Here is a 25,966-nt window from a genome sequence, read left to right as displayed (position 1 = left end):
ACGATGAATCTATAAACTGTATCTTGCCATTTTCAGTACAGAGTAAGACTATCTCAAACCTCATTCGGAAGCATTGGTCAGCATTATCTTTGGATCGTTTCTTTCACTCTACCCTCCGGTTCACATTCCGAAGGGGAAAAAATTTAAAGGACATGTTGGTCCATACAGTATTGAGCCCTATAATTGTTTCTGACACCGGTGGCCACAAACCATGTGGTCACTGTACAGTATGTCCTTTGACATCGACTATGTTCGAATTTATTCATCCCAGCACTTCCAAGATTTTTACGCTTCGAGGCCCATCTGATTATACAACCACTGGGGTAGTATATGTAATTTACTGCCCGTGCAATAAACTATATGTAGGCAAAACGAAACAGATGATAAAGACCCGCATTACAGAACACAGATCAAATATAAAAAATCATAGGGAGAATGAACCGTTGGTTGAACATTGGATTCAACAGCAGCATCAAATACCGGACTTGAAATTCTTGTGGTTGCCCGTATGACATAGTGAGGGCAAAGGTAGCGCCGGCGCCATTTTGAAGATTGGCAATACGGCCCGCGTGCAGGAGGTCGCTCCCGGACCCCCGCTGGACTTTTGGCAAGTCTTGTGGGGGTCAGGAGGGCCCCCCCAAGCTGGCCAAAAGTCCCTGGGGGTCCAGCGGGGGTCCGGGGGCGATCTCCAGCAGGCGTGACATCGGGAGCCAGGAAACAAAATGGCGCCGGCGCTACCTTTGCCCTGTCACATGATAAGGGCAAAGGGCCACCGGCGCCATTTCTCAACGCAGCCGTGGCCAGAGAGAGAGAGAGAGAGAGAGGGAGATCGCGTTGGGACCCCTCCACTGGACCCCAGGTAATTTAAAACATTTTGGGAGGGTTCGGGGGGGTGGGGGATTTCTTTTAAAGGTTTGGGGTAGGTTTTAGGGTTTTTTTGGTGTGCCGGTTTTCTCGCGCCCTATTTAACGATACAATACAAATGCCCCTGACAATAAATCGGGGGCATTTGTATTGTATCTGCACGCTAACGATTTTGGACGATTTTAAAATTATCTGACGATAATTTTAATCGTTCAAAAACGATTCACATCCCTAATGGGTGACATCAGTAATGGAGCCCTATACAGAAAAACGTCTGTCAAAGTTTCTAGAAACTTTTGACTGGCACAGTGTGCCCACTAGGCATGCTCAGCATGCCATGATATTCTCAGCCACAGGGGTCTCCCTTCAGTCTTCTTTTTTCTGCGAAGCCATTAGCCTCACGGTTAACTGGAGTCCTGTGTGGTGATTTTCACCAAATATATAAAAACAACCGAAAAACTTCGAAACCGCAGGAGTCCCCTGTTTTTTACCATCGCAGTAAGTTTTTCCGTCCGACTTCATAATGGCGATGGCTTTTAAGAAATGCTCGATTTGTTGTCTTACAATGTCCATCACGGACCCACACTTAGTGTGTGCTCTGTCTCGGTGAGGAACACGATGTCCTAACCTGCCCAAAGTGTGCAGAGATGACACCAAAGGGCAGGAGACTCCGGATGGAGAAGATGGAGCACCTGTTCCATTTACAGCTAATGCCCTCAACTTCGACGTCCACGCAGTCGTCTCCAGCTGGAACGATCCGTAAGGTCATCCTGAAGAAAAGAAAACTAGATGAAGCGGGAGATAGAATATCACCAACCCCATCTATATCTTCGATAAAATTAACGTCAGTCATCGAGAAAAGCACCGACCACAAACAGAAGCATCGACATCAGAGGCCTCACGATCCCGTGTCCGACCTGATATCCAGTGGTCCATCGAAGGATCCTGGATCAGCATCTCAGAAACCTCGGAGAGAGGACGCTTCATCGAGGCCTTCCACCCCAAGGCGATCCCCACCAATACCAGTGCTGGGAGCCAAACCTCCTCAGGGCTCTGCGGAGGTACCGGAATCGCCTTCGCTGCCACCCCCCATAACTGCTTTGGTCTCACCAGCTATGTGGGCGGAACTGGACGGCTATATCCACCAGGCAGTTAGGAATGCGCTCCTCAAAACAATGCCAGCACTGACTCTGCCTCAGAGGCCAACGCCATCGCCAGTACTGTCTCCATCGTCGATTCCATTGATGCCAGTACTGATGCCCTTACCGGTTCCATCGCCAGGTCCATCGATGCCAGTACCGATGCCCTTGCCGGTTCCATCACCGGGTCCGTCGATGCCAGTACCGATGCCCTTACCAGTTCCATCGCCGGTTCCATCGATGCCAATACCGATGACACTACCGACTCCATCGTCAATTCCACTAATGCTGATGCCCGATTTATCTTGTTTTGTGATGATTTTAGCAAAACTAGATACACTTATCAGTGCAATCCCTGTGAAACCTCAGGAAGTGCCGATACCACTACCGAGGGGAGAAGATACTGCCGGAGAATCACCGATTCCAGATCAGATTCCGGGTCCATCGGGGGTTCCACGCCCATTCCCACCAATATCCCCATTGTTCCCATCGAAACCCAGGGGACAATCATCGATACCATTGATACCAAAGGTGCCTATACCACATACACCTGATACATGGAAGGATACTGACATTGATACCTCCTCAGAAAAAGTCCTCTCGAACCATCTCCTCCAGAGGAACGTAGAAAATCCCCTCTGGAGGACCTGTCCTTCTCCAACTTCATCAAGGATATGGCTGACACCATTCCTTTTCAGTTACAGTCGGAGGAAGACACTAGACAAAAGACCCTGGAAGTGTTGCAGTTCGTGGACCCACCTAAGGAGGTATTAGCAATACCAGTCCACGAAGTCCTAGCAGGATTGTTACACAGATTATGGGAGCATCCCTGCTCCATACCTCCAGTAAACAAAAGGACCGATGCGACATACCTGGTCCAGCACATCCCTGGCTTCCAGAAGACTCAACTACCTCACCAGTCAGTGGTAGTTGAATCAGCACAAAAGAAATAAAAAAGAATAAAAACTCATTCTTCAACTCTACCAGGAAGAGGAAACAGGTTCCTAGACAACATAGGTAGGAAGATGTTTCAGGGATCCATGCTAGTTTCTAGGATTGCATCCTACCAATTATATATGACGTAACTTATGGAAGCAAATGCAAGAACTCTCTGAAACTCTCCCCCAACAAGTTCAGGAGTCCTTCTCTGACATAATTCATAAAGGTCTGGAAGCAGGCAAACACGAAGTTCGCGCAGCATATGATAGTTTTGAAATGGCATCAAGACTATCAGCTACAGGTATAAGTGCTCAAAGATGGGCCTGGCTCAAGGCCTCAGACCTGAGACCCGAAATACAGGAGAAACTGGCTGATCTCCCTTGTGTAGGAGACAATCTCTTCAGGGATAAGGTGAAGGAAGCGGTTTCCCTCCTAAAGGATCACTCAGAAACCCTAAAGCAACTATCTTCGGTACCTCAGGAGTCTCAAGTACCATCAAGAAGACTCCCAAGAAAAGAGTCTAAGCGTCCATACTACAGGCCAAGGCATTATTATCCACCTCCTGCCCATGGACGCTCATCCAGACCAACTCAGAGAACACAGTCTAGACAACCAAGAGCGCCTAGAACTCAACCCCCTCCGCAAACAGGAGCAACATCGGGGTTTTGAAATTCTACCAGAGAGCAGCAGCCTGTCTACCAATCCAACCCAAATTTTCCAGTAGGAGGTCGGATTGCTTTCTTCCAACACAATTGGTCTCACATTACCACAGACCAATGGGTACTCTCCATCACATCTCAGGTGTACCACTTAGACTTTCTCACTGTACCAAACGATACTCCACCCACCTCGTTTTGGACAGTAAACAACCAATCCACACTTCTAAAAACAGAATTATCAACCCTTCTGAGAGCCAGGGCCGTGGAACCAGTTCCCAGGCCTCAACAGGGCAGAGGATTCTACTCCCATTATTTCCTCATTCCAAAGAAAAGAGGAGGCCTAAGTCCCATCCTAGACCTCAGAAATCTCAACAAATTTCTGAAAAAAGAAAAATTCAGGATGGTTTCTCAGGGCACAATGTTACCTCTACTTCAAAAGGGAGATTGGCTCTGTTCTCTGGATCTTCAAGATGCTTATGCTCACATTCCAATATTCCCTCCTTATCGCAAATATCTACGATTCCTAGTAGGAAGTCAACATTTCCAGTACAGGGTGCTACCATTCGGTCTTGCCTCAGCACCTCGAGTGTTCACAAAGTGTCTAGCAGTGGTAGTTGCCCACCTACATAAGCAGGGCGTGCACGTGTTTCCTTACCTGGACGACTGGCTCATCAAAAGCCAAACAAGGCAAGGAGCTCTCGACTCTCTCAGGCTCACAATAACTCCACTCCATTCCTTGGGATTCCTCATCAACTACCAGAAATCCCACTTCACACCATCTCACCTGTTACAATTCATCAGAGCAGAATTAAACACCATAACAGCAAAAGCTTTCCTTCCAAAAAAACGTGCACAGACACTAGCCTTGCTAGCAGGTTCTCTCTGCGCAAGCATACAAATAACAGCTCATCAACGTCTCACTCTCTTGGGTCACATGGCCTCCACAGTTAACGTCACAGTAGCTATGTGGTACATCAATAAACAGGGAGGTACGGGCTCGTATCTCCTTTGTCAAGAAGCAGCACAGATTTGGGACTGGGCCCTAACACACTCAATGCTTTTACGGGCCACGTATCTAGCAGGAATTCACAATGTACTGGCGGATCGCCTCAGTCGTCAATTCCAACCTCACGAGTGGTCTCTGGATCCAACAGTGGCAACCAAGATCTTTCAACGTTAAGGCCATCCAACAGTAGATCTCTTTGTATCACAACTGAATTACAAAGTGGACAATTATTGCTCCCTGTTCAAGCACAGAAACCGCTTATCTAGGGACGCCTTTGCTCGCCACTGGAACTCAGGCCTTCTGTACGCGTATCCCCTGATACCACTAATAATCAAAACTCTACTGAAGCTACAACAGGACAAGGGGTCCATGATACTCATAGCCCCGTATTGGCCTCGACAAGTATGGTTTCCCATACTTCTAGACCTCTCGATCAGAGACCCAATTCGCCTGGGCACAGCACCCACTCTCATAACTCAGGATCAGGGCAGGTTGCGCCATCCCAACCTTCAATCCTTATGCCTCACAGCGTGGATGTTGAAAGCTTAATCTTACAACCACTCAATCTTTCAACTAACGTCTCTCAAGTGCTTGTAGCTTCATGTAAACCCTCCACACGAAAAAACTATCGTGCTAAATGGAAAAGGTTTACCACGTGGTGCACACAAAACAGTGTCGACCCTTTTTCCTGCACTACATCATCTTTATTAGACTATCTATGGCATCTTTCAGACTCTGGTCTCCAGACCTCATCTGTAAGAGTACATTTAAGTGCAATCTCAGCTTATCACAATACCGTTGGGGATGCACCAATATCAGTACAGCCCCTCGTTAGTAGATTTATGAGAGGTTTAATTCAACTTAAACCTTCACACCGACCACCGGTCACACAATGGGACCTTAATGTGGTCTTAACGAGGCTCATGCGTTCTCCTTTTGAACCCATGGATTCCTGTGATTTTAAATTTCTCACTTGGAAGACTATTTTCTTAATAGCCATCACATCTGCAAGAAGGGTTAGTGAGTTACAAGCACTTGTCACATACTCACCCTACACAAAATTCCTACATGATCGAGTGGTACTCCGTACACACCCAAAATTTCTTCCAAAGGTAGTTACGGAATTCCATTTGAATCAATCCATCATCTTGCCTACTTTCTTCCCAAAACCACACTCTCAAGGAGAGAGAGCTTTACACACCTTGGACTGTAAGCGTGCACTTGCGTACTACTTAGATCGCACTACAGCCCATAGAAAATCCAACCAGCTCTTTGTTTCTTTTGATCCAAACAAACCTGGAAAAGCAGTAGGCAAGCAAATTCTGTCCAATTGGCTAGCAGTTTTGCTATGAGAAAGCAGGCCTTCCTCTCCAAGGGCGAGTAAAGGCACACTCAGTACGAGCAATGTCAGCCCAAGGAATGAGATAATTACTAATCTCATAACCCGTTTTATATTATTTATTTGTTGCTAATTCCACTCTACCTTTCTTCCTGGCTACTTTAGCCCCCAAGTTCAATGCCCCTGTTTTATGTAACTTTGCTTGTTTCAGCCTTCTTGTTTGGTTACACTTGTTAATCCCCTAAGTTCCATGTAAACCGGCCTGATGTGAATTCCATTCGTGAAGTCTGGTATAGAAATATATATTAAATAAATAAAATAAACCTCAGTAGCACACTATCATTCAGTGCCAATAACTGACATATGTAAGGCCGCAACATGGAGTTCTATTCACACCTTTGCGGCTCACTACTGTCTCGACAAGGAAGGACAACAAGATTCAGCCTAAGGACAATCTGTCTTAAAGAACTTGTTTCCAGTATAATCCCAACTCCTTCCACATCCAATCTTTCATGATTTCAGGCTGCCTCATTTTTCCCAACAGTACATCAGTTGTTGTGCCTGTTGCACAAATTGTAACCTGTTGGTCCAGTACAAGGATGACTCAGCCTGTAGCTTGCTAATCACCCATATGTGCTTGTCCTGGGATAAAGCAAAATTGCTTACCTTGTAATAGGTGTTATCCCAGGACAGCAGGATGTAGTCCTCACAAAACCCACTCGCCACCTCGTGGAGTTGGATCAGATACATTTTATTATTTTATTTTTGGCTAACGCTCATTGCTACAAACGAGACTGAAGGGAGACCCCTGTGGCTGAGAATATCATGGCATTCCGAGCATGCTCAGTGTGCACACTGTGCCAGTCAAAAGTTTCTAGAAACTTTGGCAGACGTTTTTCCGAATAGGGCTCCATTACTGATGTCACCCATATGTGAGGACTACATCCTGCTGTCCGGGGATAACACCTATTACAAGGTAAGCAATTTGCTTTACCTGCAGTCTCGGCTGATCTGGTGTTTTTTGAAGTTTTCTACTCCCCAAGGTTCCAGGTTCCTGTGAAGGGCCATCCCTTAGGTTGAGCCGGGCGAACGAGGGGTTGGATAACCCTAGCAGCTTTTAGCCTGTTACCCGGGACCACTAATAGCCAGGAGACTGGTTGCCTCAGTGGTCCTGAAGTCCTCCTCTGCCTGCCCCTTGGACTCAGGGAAGTATCCCCCGGTGGGGGCCCTTTTTTCTTCCTGAATTTCTATGTTGCTGCTGAGGTTGTAAAAGAAGAAGAAGAAAGCTTGCTAGGAGGCTCAGCAGCAGCAGCGGCAGCTCCCCTTCTGGGCTGCTGGTAAGGCGGCCTGCTCGGCGGGATCGCCGAGGGTCGGCCCCAGAGGATCTGGGCGATGCGGGGGAGAGGATCGGTCTTTGCCACATCTGGGAGGTGCCTCCAGCTGGGGGAAAGTACCTCTGTATTTTCTTTTCGGCCGGCTGTGCTGGTGCGCGTTTCCCGTGGCTCCAGCGTGTTTGCTTCGCACCAGCGGGAACGTCACGGCAGTATGCCCTCTAGCCCTGCTCCGCGGCGGCTGCGTGGTGCGCCTCTCCCCCCTCATGAATTTGCCGTGATGTCTGAGAGGCCGCTGATAGAGGCCTGCAGGTCTTGTGGAACTTGGTCCATGTCCTCAGGCCTGTGTTTCTTCCCCCAGGGAGGAGGAATTGGGTAAGGGGGTTCAAACAGGGGACCCCAGCGGGCACTTGTGTGCTTTACACGCACATTTCATGTTAAAGTCCCAGAATGCCCATGTCCCGCCCTTGCTCCACCCAGACCCTGGCCACACTCCACCCTTTTTAGGGCTCTCTCACTTATGCGTCTACTGGGAGTTATGCGCATACACAGGCAGCTTTTAAAATTTGCTCAGTGCACGCCAGCTGGACATACTTGCATATCTCCTGATTTTGGCATGCGCTGGGCTTTTAAAATTCACCCCATAGAGAGCACCAGGCTACGCAATTATATCTTATATCTTACAGCTTATGTCCTTCAGTATTTGCTCAAAGGTTACCAATCATAGTCTTCTTTAGAACTTAAGGTTCACAATGCTCAGAGTACATAATTTTTTAAATTTTAGATATGCAAGTAAAAACTCTATATTAGACCGGCACTTATCTTAGGTCATTGTAATCTCTGGAGTTACTGGGAATACATCTCAAATACAAGCAACTCCAGTGAGGTGTCAGTGTTCAAGTCTTTGGAGACGCAGCCAGACTGTTTGAACAAACTTCTAATATCAACTTGACACTATATCGTTTGGAAAGGTCATTCTTCTTCAGGGGTTACTGTTGTATAAATGCTGTCAAAAATGTTTAAGTTCAAGTAAAGATTTCTTCTCTACAGCAAATACTGAAGGACATAAGCCAAAAGATTCAATTGTGTAGTCCAGGCTCTTTACATGAGGTCTTTTCAAACACACAAATTACAAGTGCTAGTCTTTAATTATACAGTGCTGTTATCTATGTATGGAGAGAAATCATTTCTGGAAAATCAATGCTAAGCATCTAACTTTTTTCTCCTTCTCTAACTTTGCCCCTCTAACCACACATATTTTAGGAATTTAAACTAAGACACCTAGTGAAACTAGGTGTCTAAATTGAGGGAGTCAGCCCTAGTAAATTTTTTAAAGGGCCAATTTAAGGGCCTAACTCCCAAAGTTAGGAATGTAAACCCTTTGAAAATTGACCTTTAAGTCATTAAGGAACAATTTTCAGTAACTCACCTATGTGCAAGGTTTGCAAGTAATTTTGTAGTCACATAAGGCCCGATTTTAAAAGGCCCGTGTGTTTAAAAAACGGGGGTTATGCACACGGCTGGGCTTTGTGCGCACCATACACATTTTAGAACATGCCTGGCCACACTTTTAAAGGAAAATCGGTTCTTACCTGCTAATTTTCGTTCCTGTAATACCACAGATCAGTCCAGACAAGTGGTTTTATTCATTCCTACCAGCAGATGGAGGCAGGAACCCGAAAGACCTGCTCTCAGCCCACTCTCACCAAAACGAGTCGCCTCTGGGGTGCGCACATCCAAAAGGTAATGCCTAGTAAAAGTGTGCAGTGAGGACCAAACTGCGGCCCTTCATATCTCCTGAGGAGACACCAGCTGAAACTCAGCCCACGACAATGCCTGGGCGCGAGTGGAATGAACTTTAAGTCCCACCGGCACCGTGCAGCCCTGAGAAACATAGGCCGACAAATAGTCTCTTTCAACCAGTGAGCCAAGGAAGCCTTAGATGCTTTCTCTCCTTTTTTGGACCCCCGAACAGCACAAAAAGGTAATCAGATTGCCGAAAATGGTTGGTGACCTTCAAATAACGCAACAGAGCGCATTGCACATCCAGAAGATGGAGAACCCATCCCATCGAAGAATCCCAGGCCCAATCCGGAAATCCCGGCAACTCCACCATCTGGTTCACATGAAAGGCTGAAATCGCTTTAGGGAGAAAAGAAGGCACTGTACACAAGGAAACTGCATCAGACGATATCCGCAGGAAAGAGCTAGCAACTCCGATATCCGCCTAGCTGAACAAATGACTACCAAGAAAACCATCTTCAATGATGCTTAGAACAGGAACTTGGAACATCAAGGAACTTGGAACATCATGGAGTTTGGAACAGGAACTTGGAACATCAAGGAACTTGGAAGATCATGGAGCTTGGAACAGGAACTTGGAACATCACGGAGCTTGGAACATCTAGATGAAGACACGTGATCCCACATGGAACAGAAAGCCTTGAGAAGCTGGAAGATGAGAGTCCTAAGGAGGACTGGCTCCAGGAGGACTAGCACCTTGCGAAGGCAAGTTGGAACTGGCAGCAGGAGCCTTACGTAGGCAGAAGAGGACTACGCCCAGGGAGGAGCTCACAGGAGGGCCAGGAGGGCCCCCACCTCCTCTATCCCTATAAGAAGGGAAGAGAGCCGCGGGCTTGCCCCCTAGGAGGAGCAGGAAGAGGAAGTCCAGGACCCTGGACAGCGGCATCCTTGTCGCTGCCCTGCAGGAGGAGGAGATAGGCTTCAGAATCCTGGGAGTGGTGGCGTTCAAGCCACAGGTAGGCCTCCGGGAGTGGCTCTTCTGCCGCAGAACAGAATGGGGGCGAGGGCCCCTCCCCCCAGAGGGAGCAGGGAATGTTGGTGGCCTCCTGCAGCTTAGGAGAGGCCCGGCATGGCTCCTGCGTGTCGGCAAGATGGCGGCCAGGCCGTGGGAGCACCCGGCATCGGGGAAGAAGCAGGCAAGGCCCCGGCTTCTGCGGGCTCTGGGCCGTGCAGGTAAGCACCTCCCGTGGCTCCAACCGCGGGAGGAGTGCAACATCACAGGATTCTGTCTTTCAAAGTGGTGAGAATCAGCATCAAGAGAGAACTTTTCTTTCAACTTGCATGAGCTGACATTTGCTAGCATTTTTTTTTATTAATTGTTTATTAGATTATATCATTTATTACATGAAACAATACAGGAAAAAAAAGAAATATTGTATTACATAAACAAGGAATACATCCATTACTTTATACCATAAATTTCAAATTACTAGTCCACATCTAGAGGAAGAGAGAGATGGAAGGCATCCAAAGTGGGTCAACTAATTACTTTATTGCCACCATTTTCCCTTCGACTTTAACAGGAAGACAAAAATCCTAAGTCTTATCATTAAGAAAGCGTTCTAATTGGGAAGGATCTAAAAAAACAAATTTATTATTCTGGTAAGTTATCAGACATTTACATGGAAATTTAAGAATAAAAAACTAGCACCAATATCCAGAGCTCTTTGTCTAAGAGAAAGAAATTGTTTCCTATGGGCTTGAGTAGCCCTGGAAACATTTGGAAAAATCTGAAATTTTTGCCCATAAAATTTCAAGTCTTTGCATTGGAAATATTTATGAAAAACCAGATCTTTATCTTGCTTTATTAAAAAGAAAACCAACAAGGTAGCTCTGGCAGAAATATTATCTAGTGAGTTTTCTAGGACTTGCCAAGATATCCATTTCTCCTTCCTGAGCAGGACTCACTCTCTTTGTAGGAAGATAATACAACTTAGATAAGGCAGGAATTTTATCTTCTTCAAAAGCTAATATTTCACGAATATATTTCTTAAATAATTCTCTAGGTGAGAGCAATCTAGAAACAGGAAAATTTAAAAATCGTAAACTACATGATCTCAACTCATTTTCTAGCACTTCAGTCTGATTATGGAGGATAAGATTATCCTTAATAAAAGATGTCCAGGCAACCTGTAAAGAAATAAACTGAAAATTAATTACAGATATTGAGCCATCTACACTTTTAATCCGATTATCGTAATCTTCCATCTTAGCCCTCGATTCAATTGAAAAAATATGAATCTGGCACATAGAAGTAGATAAATTCTTATCCACCTTAGCAATCAATCTCCAGACATCTAGAAGGGTGACATTAACTAATTCGTCAATTCCTTCAACCATTCCACTTAAAGAAGGAATTATCGAAGGGAGAGGAACCGATGAGAGGTTAACACCCGAAGCCAACAGTGCTGAACCACTAGGCTTGGCTGACTTCCCAACCCAACAAACTCTAGAACCTGATGAGATTAATGAACTACCACTGGGGTATCGAATACATTCCTAGATACACTTAAATCCTCAGAAAAGGAAACTGCAAGGGGTTGAAGGGGTGGCTGGGTTGGACCGGGACTAAAGATATTCCAAAGGGCGAATTTTCACCCAAACAGTCCCTATTGGATGACTCACCAACACAAGTAATGAGGTCATCCATTGAGCCATGTATTGTTGTAGGAGGAGGAACAGGGGAGGAGGTCCAGGCTTTAGATTTTCTTTTCCTCCCCATTTGTACCCAGGGGCGCTGTGCCCTGACTTTAAGCTGTTCCAGGCACTCTTTAATGGCGTCACTCGGGCCCAACATGGTGGGAGGGGGGGAGCCTCATCACCTCTCACAAGGTGTCGGCACCGGCAAAGGATGGCGATTCAGCCCGCAGAGCTATCCACCACGAAGGATCCTTCCTCTCCTCCCCACTGCTAGCATTTTTTATGGAAGAAAAAGAAAGTAAAACAATTCACTTTTAGTCCCATTGGAAATAATGGGGTGCATATTGGGAGGATAGATGTCAGCTAGATTTAGTTAAGGAAGAAGGCTCGGGAGGCAAATAAAAACCATCCATTTAGGATGTTTGTGGGCAGCAAAGGGGGTTGAGCCAAGCCCTATAATGGAGGGCCTGGACCAGCTCCACCTCCCACATGGTCTGAATAGTTTCAAAACACTCTAAGTGATTGAATAACTTTTTTTATGATTATAGATATTCCGAAAATTGTGCTTTTCAGCCAATATTTGCCTTCTCAAACTCAAAACTGGCAGGGCTGAACTGACCCAAATGTAATTGTCAACAGATTAAAAACCTGTTTGCTGACTCAGGGGCCCCATTTACTAAAGGCTTTCTCTCTTTTTGTATCTTTGAGAAAAATGCTTAGTAAATAGGGCCTTCAGTTTGCAATGCTTGTGCCAACATTTCACTCAATACTATTGGCATCTTCTTCTTTTACTCTTAGCACTGTCATTTCTATTGGTCTCAGGTTTGTTTGAATTCTGTCACTATTTTATTTATTAACACTTCTGCCAGCAGGCTATTCCAGGCACTCACCACCCTTTCAATAATTTTTTTTAACATTTTTTTTGAACTTTCCTCTTTCTGGCTACATATCATGAACCCTTGTTCTTGAGCTTCTATTGCTACTATTTAGTATTTTATTTAGGTTTGCTAGATATCTGAATGTTTTTATCATATTTTCCCTTCCCTTTTTATCCTCTAAGTAGTAATTTTTTGCTCCTTAAGCATCCTTAAGCATCTCTTTGTAGGGCTTGTGTTGCAGGCTCTGCACCACTTTTGGTAGCCCTATTCTGAACTACGTCCATCCTTTCTATGACTTTGTAAGGATGTGGTCTCCTGAACTGAATATTGTATTTCCTGACTACTACTTAAACCCTTTCTTATTTCCAGGTACAAGTCAGGACAATTCCCTGAAAACATGGAGAAAATAATAATTTTCAACAATTCTCCCATTATCACGGAAGTCTTCTTCTGCTTCCAGCATGACATGAAGGCAACCACTTTTATCCTAGAACCACCATATATGACTCTCAACCCCAATGAAAAACAGGTAAAGAAGCCTGACCACAATAGAATGAGGTTTATAGTGTAACTTAATGATTAGTTCATAGTACTTTAAATTCTGTAGGCTGTAGTTCAAATTAAGAATTCTAGGTGTAATACAGGTTTTGGTTTTTCCATCCTACTACTAACTTTGCCCCAATGCAGCTTAGTTCCAATCCAACCTTCACTTTTCTCCATTTCCCATTTTTGACTCGGTTTGTAGAACCAAGAAAAAAAGGTGTTTCATGTTCATACTCAGTTGCATCTGACTACTGTAAATAGCTGTCAAAAGTCAAGATTTAGGTGCGAGAGCAACTGAAATTATGAGAAATCTTCATGCCCATTCTTAGGGCCAGATTTTAAAACTTAGGCGTGTGTGTAGATTTGTGCGCGCAACCTGGCACGCACAAATCTATGCCCGATTTTATAACATGCGCACGCAGCTTGTGCACCTTGCACGCGCCAAGCCCTAGGGGAGCCCGGTGGCTTTCCCTGTTCCCTACGAGGCTGCTCCGAAATAAATCGGAGCAGCCTCGGAGGGAACTTCTTTCCGCCACCCTCCACCTTCCCCTCCCTTCCCCTCCTAACCCACTCCCCCCATACCTTTGTTTGAGAAGTTGTGCCTGCCTCCGGGCAGGCATAGGTTAGCGTGCCAGCGACAGCCAGCGCACGATTCCGGGCACAACCCCGCCCCCGGATCGCCACGCCCCACCCCCTTTTGCAAGGCCCGGGACATGCGCGCATCGCCAAGCTTATGCAAAATAGGCTTGGCGCGCGCAGGGACAGATTTTCTCGGGTTATGCGCGTAGCCTTTGAAAATCTGCCCCTAAATGAGTAATCAGCTGATATACAGGACAATTTTTAAAAACTTCCTAGAGTAACTAAGGGCCTTATTTTCCAAGGCTATCGCAGGCCTGCGCTGTTAGCGCAGGCCTGCGAAGGTAGCGCACACCTGCGCTACCTAAATTGGGGCGGAGTCGGCCCCGGAAGAGGAGGAATCGGGGCGTCACCGGGGCCGACTCCGCGAAGACGCCGCGGACGGCGAAAAGGTAAGGGCCTTTTCGCGTCCTACTTCGCGCCCAATAACTACACCTTCTATGGTGGTGCTATTGGGTGCGAAACCGGCAGCGATCGCACCGCAGCGGTGCGATCGCTGCTGGCTAGCGCAGGACCACTCCCCCCCCCTCCCCCCCGCTTTGACCCCCTGCCCCCATTAGCGCAATTTTCTAAAGTATCGCAGGCCTGCGATACTTTAGAAAATGAGGCCCTAAATAGTTTCCCAGGTAAATTGTGCAGGCTAAAAACTGCCCTCCTCCCAGTGTTTAAAAGTATGCATGCGGTTTCACAGTTGTGAGGAAAGGGGCAGGCTGGGGAGAGATCATGGGAAGTAAAAATGCACGGGTATTTCATTTAGAAGTCCCTTCGTTGTACATTGCTACAAACAGATACAAAGTCCAAAGATACTTTTGTACCTGAAATCCCTGTCAGCCTGAATGATTTTTTCTTTTTTGGCCCAGCTGTTTCTGCCTGCTCTCTCTGAGCTTCCAGCTCAATTGGAACTAGGGCTGGGATTTGACACCATGAGGCTTCATTTACAGTTATTTAGGGGTTTCATATCCCCTCCCAACTTACTTTAGTCTACTCAATGCAGCAATAGCCTCGGCTTGGGACAATGCATCAGGGCTCCTTCCAGAACCCTGCAATTATGGGTCCTGGCCAGCCACTGTGTGATGGTGTTGCCCGATGACTATAACTCCCTCTTCCCAAGTTCTGTAAGCACAGGCTCCACAGCTTCCCCAGCCCCAGCTGGAGTAGAGAACGGAAGACCTGATCTGAAAATGGAACCCTGATCTGTCCCATAGCAGTGCAAGATACTGCAGTTGAGCTCTCTGGCCAGCCCTGGCAAAATTTTCAAAGAAAACAAAGAAACTGCAGATATGCAAACTAAGAAGACAATTTTCAAAGTAATTTAATCAGGTCAAATGTCTTAATTGAAAATTGCCCTCCTTTGCTTAGCTAAAAGTAGATACAGACTTCCTTAGCTGGGTTAGAAAGAGGTGTACCTTTGAGCATATTTAAGTGAAAGAGTTTACTAGCACCCACACAATAGTAAGTGAAAGTTCCTGGACACTTTTAGTGTGTGTTTTGCACTTGGTAATCTTCCCTTTGAAAACTAACTACAATGTAAATGGGCTAAAAGTGCCTGCAAAGATTGCAAAAAATGGGGCCTATTTACTAAGGGGATAATTTTCAAAAGGATTTACACATATAAATGTAGCTAATATTGTAGCAATTTTTAAAAGTCATTTAGCCATGTAACTGTTATGATTGGGCGATCGCCAGGTTGGTGAATACCACCTGCAGGAGTGACTCAGGATAGAGAGAACAGGAGTCACAGTAAAGTCTCTGACAACAGCTGGATAGGAATCTCTGGTGCTGCTGGAGGAGTCTCTGATACCAGGTGCTGGCTGGAAGGAGTCTGGTGCTGGGAGCTGGCTGGAAGGAGTCTGGTGCAAGCTGGAGTCTGTAGAACTGGTTGCTGGCTGGAAAGGAGTCTCTGGAACAAGGTGCATGGGGGTAAGGGTGAGCTTCGTGATACACTGGAACAGCATGGGGGTACGTGTGAATGTGAGTGCAGGTAAATGTGGTCTGAACACTGGAACTGAATGCAGGTAAGGGTGGACTCAGGATAGCATGCAGGTAAGTGTGAGACTGACTATAGGTATGTGTGAATTGGAATGAGAGAACCAAGAAAGCAGGACAGACAATGATTGGACTAGACAAAACCAAGACAAGACTTACACTGAACAGAAAACACAAACGCCCGAAGGCAGCAAGGCAAGGAGGCAGGATACAAAGCCCAAAGGCAGCAATGCAGGACAGAAGGCCCGAAGGCAGCAAGGCAAGGAGGGCAGGGCCCCAGGCCGCGGAACAAGACAGATAGCGAGAAGCCCAAAGGCACACAGAAGGAAACAGGAGGCTAGAGCAGGGATCCCAAGAGGACTCGATGCCAAAGCACTGAGGATTTGGCTAGGCGAGGTTAAATAGGAAGTCCAGGACATAGAGCAGATAGGTAGGACAGACTGGGCCAACCAAGAGAGTGTGCTCGTGAGGGGCCTCTGGTGGTGAGGAGGCTGCATAAGCAGCCACAGTCGTATCAGTAACGTGCACTTACATGGGTAAATCCTATGGACAATTCTATGGCATATATTGTAGTAATTTTCAAAAGCCAACTTACATTGCTAAAGTGCATTTACATGTGTAAAATCCATTTTAAGCTGGTAAATACTTTTGAAAACTTAGGCCCTAAGCATTTTTTCCATAGGCAAAAAATGGGAGAAAACCTTTAGTAAATAAACCCCAATGTGAGCTTTTCAAAATTGTACTCAAAATCTGGGATAGAATTTGAAATGGAAAAAAGGAATAATATGAAGTAGACCATCCTAATCTGAACTTCAGGTCAGGTCACAGGTCATCCATCCTCTATTCTTTCGATCATGGGCAAGTTCTGTGCAGCCATAACAAAGTTCAGGTGTTGAGTCAAGTGAGCCCAAGCAATTACCGAAGCAGTGCTTCTCCTTATAGGCATTTTCCTGCTGAAGTCTTCCCAAGCAAAGAAAATGTTATTTAAGGTATTATGGGCTGGATTTTAAAAGCCCTATGTGCGTAAATCCAGAGGATTTACGCGTGCTGGGGGGGTGTTACTCGCACCGGGCCTATTTTATAAAGGCCTGGTGATACACATAAAGCCCCGGGACTTAGATGCGTCCCGGGGCTTTGAAAAAGGGGTGGGGATGGGGCGGGACCAGGGCGGGATGGGGTGGGGAGGAGCTGAGGCCTCCGGCACAGCAGCCATTTGCCGCTGTGTTGGAAGATCGCGTGCCAGCAGGCTGCCGGTGCGCACAACTTGCGCCTGCCCAGAGCAGGCACAAAAGCTAAGTTAAAGGAATTGGGGGGGGGGGGGGGATTAGGATAGGGCTAGGGGGCAGGAGGGTTAGGGGAAGGGGTGGGAAGGTTAGATTAAGGGGGAGGGAATGGGGAAGGCTCAAGATGCACTAGTGTGCACCCCCTTGCGTGCGCTGACCCCCGACTTTATAACATGCGCACCTGCGCGAAGATAGACGCATCGCACGGGCAAAAGCAGCCCCTGTTCGTGCAATTGGGCCACTCAAGGTGTGATGTCACGACGTTTGGCGTCACGGTATGTGACATCACGTCTTGAGCGCCCAATTGCACGCACAGGGGCCGCTTTCGCCCGTGCGTCCATCTTCGCGGGCAGCTGGAGGCAGGGGAGCCGCGGTCATCTTCGCCGATGTCCGTCTCCGGAGGGGGGCTGCAAAAAAAGTAAGTCGCTTCATCGCTTTACACTGCCAGTCCTCTCTCCCCTCCTCCCGGAGCAAGGCTGCTTTTTGCGCCTTGCTTCGCGAGGAAGGGAGAGAGGGCTGACAATCCCGAGCGTCGGAGAACCGTCCACTTCCTGGTACCTGTCATTTCAAATGTCATTTGAAATGACAGATACCAGCGTGTCCGTGAAGAGTTAGGCCCGCGCACCCAGGTTACTGTATAGACGCTGTATAGTGCTCTATACAGTAAAATGGGTTGCACGGGCCTAACGCTTCACGGACGCTTCTTAGACGCAGCTTGCATTTGCAAGCTATTTACATACAGGATCGAGCGGTAGGTGAGCTGGACTGTGCGTGCGGCAACCGCGGGTGCGCCGGGCATTAACGCAGCTCTTCCTACCACTCTTTACTGGATTGACCTGCAAATTAGTTTGGCTTCTGACCACTGGGAAACAAAACAGCAGGGTGCTTGGCCAAAGGTAGAAGCAAACAATTTTACTCTTGGCCACAAGCAAAATTTTGGAGAAACTCCTCAGTACCTCAAAGTGGGGGTAGTCTGTTTTCACAAGATAAGCCTTGTCAGCATGTGCTGAAGATGGCTGGACAGTTAAACATTTCTTAATCCTGGATGGCAAGGTCTCTCTTCTTACACCTTACCTGAAACACTTCTGCCTTCAATGACTCTTTCATTTGCCTCACTTGAAGGCAAGGAATGTGGAATTCAAGCCTGCTCATTTCACAGAACTCTGCCGCCAAGGAACCTTTCAACATCTGAAGTAATGATGTTTCAGTTAACCATTGTTCCATTTGTGTATTCCTATTATGAGAGATAAATCCTGTCACAATAAGTGAATTAACTACCCTGTCATCAATAGTCAAAGGAATTTAGCTGAATAACTTGTAAGTTATCTAGCTAAGTGCCAACTTTGGAATACTGGGGACACTGAGAATATCATAATGCCTTTGTACAGATCCATTGTACATCTGCACCTTGAGTAATATGTGCATTTCTGGCTGTGCCTTCTCAAAAAAGAAATAATGGACATAGAAAAGGAACAGAAAAGGGCAAGAAAAACAAATTAAGCAGCATTCGGTACCACAATAGAAATGTTTTTTTTGACCCTATTCAATTCAGAGACTTCACTGAGGCTAGGCGTGCTAAGAGAAATTAGGGAAATAATGGGAGATTTCAATTAGCCCAATATTGATTGGGTAAATGTATCATCGGGACACGCTAGAGAGATAAAGTTCCTGGATGGAATAAATGACAGTTTTATGGAGCAATTGGTTCAGGAACCGACGAGAGAGGGAGCAATTTTAGATTTAATTCTCAGTGGAGTGCAGGATTTGGTGAGAGAGGTAATGGTGGTGGGGCCGCTTGGCAATAGTGATCATAATATGATCAAATTTGAATTAACGACTGGAAGGGGGACAGTAAGCAAATCCACGGCTCTCATGCTAAACTTTCAAAAGGGAAGCTTTGATAAAATGAGAAAAATAGTTAGAAAAAGACTGAAAGGAGCAGCTACAAAGGTAAAAAGTGTGCAAGAGGCTTGGACATTGTTAAAAAATACCATCCTAGAAGCACAGTCCAGATGTATTCCACACATTAAGAAAGGTGGAAAGAATGCAAAACGATTACCGGCATGGTTAAAAGGGGGGAGGTGAAAGAAGCTGTTTTAGCCAAAAGATCTTCATTCAAAAATTGGAAGAAGGATCCAACAGAAGAAAATAGGATAATGCATAAGCATTGGCAAGTTAAATGTAAGACACTGATAAGACAGGCTAAGAGAGAATTTGAAAAGATGTTGGCCATAGAGGCAAAAACTCACAGTAAAAACTTTTAAAAATATATCCTAAGCAGAAAGCCTGTGAGGGAGTCAGTTGGACTGTTAGATGATCAAGGGGTTAAAGGGGTACTTAGAGAAGATAAGGCCATCATGGAAAGATTTAAATGATTTATTTGCTTCGGTGTTTACTGAAGAGGATGTTAGGGAGATACCCTTTCTGGAGAAGGTTTTCATGGGTAATGATTCAGATGGACTGAACCAAATCACGGTGAACCTAGAAGATGTTGTAGGCCTGATTGACAAACAAGAGGAATAAATCACCTAGACCAGATGGTATCACCGCAGGGTTCTGAAGGAACTTAAAAATGAAATTTCGGATCTATTAGTAAAAATTTGTAACATATCATTAAAATCATCCATTGTAACTGAAGACTGGAGGGCGGCTAATGTAAGCCCAATATTTAAAAAGGGCTCCAGGGGCGATCCGGGAAACTTCAGACCAGTTAGTCTGACTTCAGTGCCAGGAAAAATAGTGGAAAGTGTTCTAAATATCAAAATTACAGAGCATATAGAAAGACATGATTTAATGGAACAAAGTCAGCAAGGCTTTACCCAAGGTGAGTCTTGCCTCACAAATCTGCTTCACTTTTTTGAAGGAGTTAATAAACATGTAGCTAAAGGTGAACAAGTAGATGTAGTGTATTTGGATTTTCAGCAGGCGTTTGACAAAGTTCCTCATGAAAGGCTTCTAGGAAAAGTAAAAAGTCATGGGATAGGTGGCGATGTCCTTTCGTGGATTACAAAATGGCTAAAAGACAGGAAACAGAGAATAGGATTAAATTGACAATTTTCTCAGTGAAGGGGAGTGGGCAGTGACATGCCTCAGGGATCTGTATTGGGACCTCTGCTTTTCAATATATTTATAAATGATCTGGAAAGGAATATGATGAGTGAGGTAATCAAATTTGCAGATCATACAAAATTATTCAGAGTAGTTAAATCACAAGCGGATTGTGATAAATTTCAGGAGGACCTTGTGAGACTGGAAAATTGGACATCCAAATGGCAGATGAAATTTAATGTGGATAAGTGCAAGGTGATGCATATAGGGAAAAATAACTTATGCTATAGTTACACAATGTTAGGTTCCATATTAGGATCTACCAACCAAGAAAGAGATCTAGGCGTCACAGTGGATAACACATTGAAATCATCGGTTCAGTGTGCTGCGGCAGTCAAAAAAGTAAACAGAATGTTGGGAATTATTAGAAAGGGAATGGTGAACAAAACAGAAAATGTCATAATGCCTCTGTATCGCTCCATGGGTACCTTGAATACTTGTCGCCGCATCTCAAAAAAGATATAGTTGCGATGGAGAAGGTACAGAGAAGGATGACCATAATGATAAAGGGGATGGAACAGCTCCCCCAAGAGGAAAGACTAAAGAGGTTAGGACTGTTCAGCTTGGAGAAGAGACGGCTGAGGGGGATATGATAGAGGTGTTTAAAATCATGAGAGGTCTAGAATGGGTAAATGTGAATCGGTTATTTACTCTTTCGGATAACAGAAGGACTAGGGGGCACTCCATGAAGTTAGCATGTGACACATTTAAAACTAATCGGAGAAAGTTATTTTTCACTCAACACACAATTAAACTCTGGAATTTGTTGCCAGAGGATGTGGTTAGTGCATTTAATGTAGCTGTGTTTAAAAAAGGATTGGATAAATGCTTGGAGGAGAAGTCCATTACCTGCTATTAATTAAGTTGACTTAGAAAATAGCCACTGCTATTACTAGCAACAGTAACATGGGATAGACTTAGTTTTTGGGTATTTGCCAGGTTCTTATCGCCTGGATTGGCTACTGTTGGAAACAGGATGCTGGGCTTGATGGACCCTTGGTCTAACCCAGTATGACATGTTCTTATGTTCCCCCTCAACCTACTTAATGATAATAATTAAGTTAGTGGGTATTGTACTTTAGGTGCGCTGTCTAGTTTCTTCTTTTCCCTTGATTGATTTGATTGGTCTATTTGCCCTTAGACCTTCCCCCCTTCCCCCTCTTTTTATTTTTGTTCACTAAGAGGAGAAGGCTGTGATGTTTTTTCTTATTATCAGTTCATTAGTAATTTAATGTCAGCTCAGCAATACCTCCTCTGTATTTTCTTTCAAATGTGATCTGTATTTGGAACAATGTGAAACTTCAATAAAAATATTAGTTTAAAAAATGACACATTCTACACTGTAAATACTGGCATGCAACAGAGCTGAACAGTGTAATTGATTATAGCTCTAATGTCAGCAACCTGATCTACTTGACGGTAGTTTAGTGCCATTATCACAATGTGCTCTGATAGCAATAAGAATTGTAAGCAGGCTGCAAACTGCTGAATTGTATAATGAAATTATAGTTTTTCATGTCTCATATTCTTACTAAGATTTTAGAAAACTGAGATTGTTAAAGTATTGTAATGTATTTTCTTACAATTCTAATGCTTTTTATTTCTGTGACACTATTAGATTATGCAGCACTGAGTAGATGTGCGCATGCTCCATGCTTCATGGAAATTACAATCTAGTCAAATAAAATTTATTTATGGTATTTTCTAAATTAGTCTGATTTGGGGGTTGTGTAATTTGTCTCCTCTAGGAACTGTGTGTTTGGGCATATCCTACAACTACTGGACTCATTGAGGACAATATTGTGTGCTGCATTAAGAACAACCCCGAACCAGTTATTTTCAAGATCTGCTGCCATGGAGTACGACCAGAGCTGGAGCTAGACCGCAAGCAACTGCATTTTGACAAGTTACTTATGCACAGGTTAGAACCTGGAGAGATAGTCACATGCACAGTGTGCTTATTGTAGGCTAGCTTTAAGTAGTCATTTTTTTCTTACTATCTTGTCATATGATCTCTCTAGTTATTTTATGGCCTGGCAATTTCTTCATGTTCCTTTTGGGTTTCCAGCTCACTTGAAACTGGAGCTGGGATATGGTACCATGAATCATTACTTGCAACAACTGGGAGATTTTTCCCCTGTTTTTATATCTCCTCTCAACTTAGCCCACTCATTGTGGGAACAATCCACAACCTGGGGGCCATTCATCAGGTCTCCTTCCAGACCCCTACAATTGTGATCTCTACATCTGATTACTACGTATCACTGTTACAGAATGATTAGACTCTTCCTTTCACAAGGACTGTGAATGTTACCTCCTCAGCATCCACAGCGACAGCTAACCTGGGAAATGAAGACCTGACCCAGGAATCAAACCCAGGTCCTCCATAGCTCTTACCACTGACCACCTAACTGACCCACTGCAGTGTTTCTAATTGTAAGTGGTGTTACACAATGACTTCTGATATTATCACTTAAAAATAGATTTTTCTACTATAGTATCTCCGTACAGAAATACATTTAGGGGTAGATTTTAAGAGAAGTACGCATGTTATAAAATCTGGGGTTGGCGTATGCAAGGGGGTACACACTTGTGCATCTTGCACGCGCCGAGCCCTAGGGGAGGCCCGATGGCTTTCCCTGTTCCCTCCAAGGCCGCTCCGGAACTTTTCTTCCGCTCCCCTCCATCTTCCCCTCCCTTACCCTATCTAACCCACCCCCCAGCCCAGCCCTACCTAAATCCCCCCCTACCTTGTTAAACTTTTTACGCCTGCCTCTGTCAGGCGTATCTTGCATATGCCGGCTTCATGCTTCCACAACGGGTCCCGGGACGACCTCCCTCGTAGTAGTTGCCAGTCCTGTCAGGCCCCGGCGTCCTGCAGTGGCGGTCATTGGGCCTTCCACTGCGTACCAGGCGTCATGCCGAGGTTTGGCATCCACAGCCATCTTGGCCACGCCCATACGCGCCCGGACTCATGTAGGGCCAAGAGCAGGTCCTAGCTCTGCAGCATGCCCTGATTGATCCCCCGATATAAGGACGTTCCTGTCTTCTTCCTTGCCTTGGCAATCGGGTCGGTTTATTCTGAGATTGCCTCTCGCTTGTACTTGTTCCTAGTCTCGTTCCAGGATCCTTCTGTTCCAGTTCTGTTCCTGACTCATTCCTGCATCCTAGTTCCTGTATCCTGCTTGTTTCTGTGGTCGTCTGTCTGTCTACCCAGGTAGTACTCTCAGACTGACTTACTGGTACTGACCTCAGCTTGTTCCTGACCTGCCTGCCTGCCTGCCGCCTGCCTCAAAGACCCAGCTTGTTCCTGGCCTGCCTGCCTGCCGTCTGCCTCAAAGACCTCAGCCTGCCTTTGACCTCATCTGACCCTCCGGTACCTGACCTCTGCTTTGCTGACCATTCCTCGGACTGACCTCTGGACATTGACCTTTCCCTGCCTGACCTCGTCTCCAGATTCTGGCTCTGTTCCTCACCTTGTCATCACCAACTCTGTTCTAGTTCTCCCTGTTCCATCCAGCAGTCACCTTTGAACCCGACCGCGCTCCCCCTGTCTCTGTGGGCACGCCGGACTTTCACTCTCCTAGGAGACCCTGCGAGGCCCACCTAAGTCCAAGCAGCCCGGATCCCTACGGGCTCCTCCGGGGGGGGACCTCGGACTTCCAATGGTGAAGCTCTTCCTAGCCTCTTTCTCCTCCAGTGCTCCACCCCCTGGGGGCGGTTACCTCCTGTTCCCTTTCAGGAGGCGTTCCACCTCTGTCCCAGGACAAGGGTCCACCCCCGAGCACAACATCTTTTTTTTGACGATTTAATTCCGCCCAGGGTTACAGAGAGTCAATTACAATTCTTTGTAGACCTTTACAGGTTTCTGAAATTCTTAATGTTTTATTTATTTATTTATAAGCTTTTAAATATGCCGACATTCATGGGTACATCATGCCGGTTTACAATGTAACAGAAAGGCAGAAAATACATAAAACCAGGTTAGGGGGAAAGGGGGGAGCAGCTGGAAAGAGGAGGAGGGAGAAAGCAGGAAGAAAACAAGGCACCGAGGGAAGAACCAGTGGCAGGGAGGGGGCCACCAGAGGGATTAACAACATCTTAGAGTGCGCACTAGGCGAAAGGTACTATGGTCAACTTTATACAGATTAGAAGAGGCTTATACATCTATGAAAAAATGTATATTCACAAAAAATGGCTCTATGTACAATGGAAGGCATTAACTTAAGGGGGAAGAGGAAGAAAGGGGGGGGCAGGAGTGACAGAAGGTGGGGGGCTACGTAGGATCCGGGTCAGGGTAGGCCAGTTTAAAGAGCCAGGTTTTAACCCCTGTTTTGAACTTCCTAATACATGGTTCTAGACGGAGTTCAGCTGGCATCGTGTTCCAGAGGGACGGTCCTGCAATAGATAAGGTTCTTTCTCTGGTGGAGGTCCGGTGGGCACATTTGAGAGAGGGGGTATGGAGGGTGCTGGATTGCGTGTTTCTGGTGGGACAATTGGAAAAGTGGAGGCGGATGGGGTCCTCAAGCCAGGGGTGATGGTGATTGTGCAGTGAGGAGGGATAATGGTGATGATTTTGTATTTGATTCGAGAAGAGATGGGCAGCCAGTGGAGTTCCTTCAGTATAGGAGTGATGTGCTCGGATTTACGTGTATTTGTAAGGATTCTTGCCATGGCATTCTGTAGCATTTGCAAGGGTCTGATGACAGCATAAGGGAAGCCTAGAAGCAAGGAGTTGCAGTAGTCCATTTTTTAAAACAGTGTCGCTTGCAGGACTTTGCGGAAATCTTGGGAATGAAGTAATGGTTTAAGTTTTTTGAGGATATGGAGTTTGTAAAATCCACCCTTTATGATTGTGTTGATGTGGTTTTTGAAGTTAAGCTGATGGTCTAAGGATATCCCTAGGTCTCGCACAAAGTAGGGGAGCAAAGTGGAGGGGAGGAGGGGGTCGCTGGCGTTGAGTGGGGTCAGGTGTGAGTGCTTTGAGATGATTAGGATGTGATTGGAACTAGTAAATCCAGCAAGGTTCCAGGCCCAGATCGCCTTTCCTATGATTATTTTAAGATTCTATATAATCAATAGGTTGGACCAACTAGTAAATCTTTCTCTGATGCTCTCCAGCAGGGGGCCTTCATCATGGTCCTTGCTAAATGTGGAAAGGATCCTGTGCCCCCTTCTTCCTATAGGCCAATATCTTTGCTAAAATTGATAGATTGGCTGATTTTACCATCTCTAATCTCTTGACACCAGGTAGATTTTGTTAAGAGAAGAATTTCTGGCACTCATATAATAAAATTGATTACTGCAAAGACTATGTGTAAGGCACAGAACACACCTCCTTTGGCAATAGCTTAATAGATTTGGGATGGGGGAGACATTTTGAAGCTCATCTCTATTTTATATAAGTAACCAGCTTTGAATATCATAGCCAATGGTTTTAAAGCGGATCATTTCTTGATTCACAGGGGGGTGAGATGGGGTGCCCACTCTCATCCTTAATGTATATTCTATCTATTGATCCTCTTTTGAGGAAAATAGATACTGATGATGAGATCCAGGGATTTGGACAGGAAGGTCAATATTTTAAGGTGGCAGCATTTGCTGATGATGTACTGATCTTTGTTACAAAACCAAAGAAATCCCTGAAAGAAGTTCTGGAACATCAGAGGTTATTTGGACAGTTTACAAGGTTGAAAATTAGTGAAAATAAGTCTGAAGCCCTAGATGTAGATGGTTTTTTGACTGGGAATTGAGGGGGGGATTTCCCTTTACAATGGGTGTCTAAGGAAATGAGATATTTGGGAATCAAGAT

General features: G+C 45.5%; 1 protein-coding gene across 1 annotated transcript in view; it reads left to right on the top strand.

Moving 5' to 3' along the window:
- HYDIN (HYDIN axonemal central pair apparatus protein) overlaps positions 1-25,966 on the top strand; it is a 1,819,717-nt gene that overhangs the window by 1,205,145 nt on the left and 588,606 nt on the right. Inside the window, exons 51-52 of the mRNA XM_029609235.1 lie at positions 12,968-13,127; positions 21,903-22,075. Coding sequence (XP_029465095.1) covers positions 12,968-13,127; positions 21,903-22,075 — 333 coding nt within the window. The remainder of the gene's footprint in view (positions 1-12,967; positions 13,128-21,902; positions 22,076-25,966) is intronic.

Source organism: Rhinatrema bivittatum, chromosome 7 (assembly GCF_901001135.1).
Source record: "Rhinatrema bivittatum chromosome 7, aRhiBiv1.1, whole genome shotgun sequence".
NCBI classification, from domain to species: Eukaryota; Metazoa; Chordata; class Amphibia; order Gymnophiona; family Rhinatrematidae; genus Rhinatrema; species Rhinatrema bivittatum.
The sequence above is the reverse complement of the archived record's forward strand: the minus strand, read 5'-3'. Positions and strand labels throughout refer to the sequence as shown.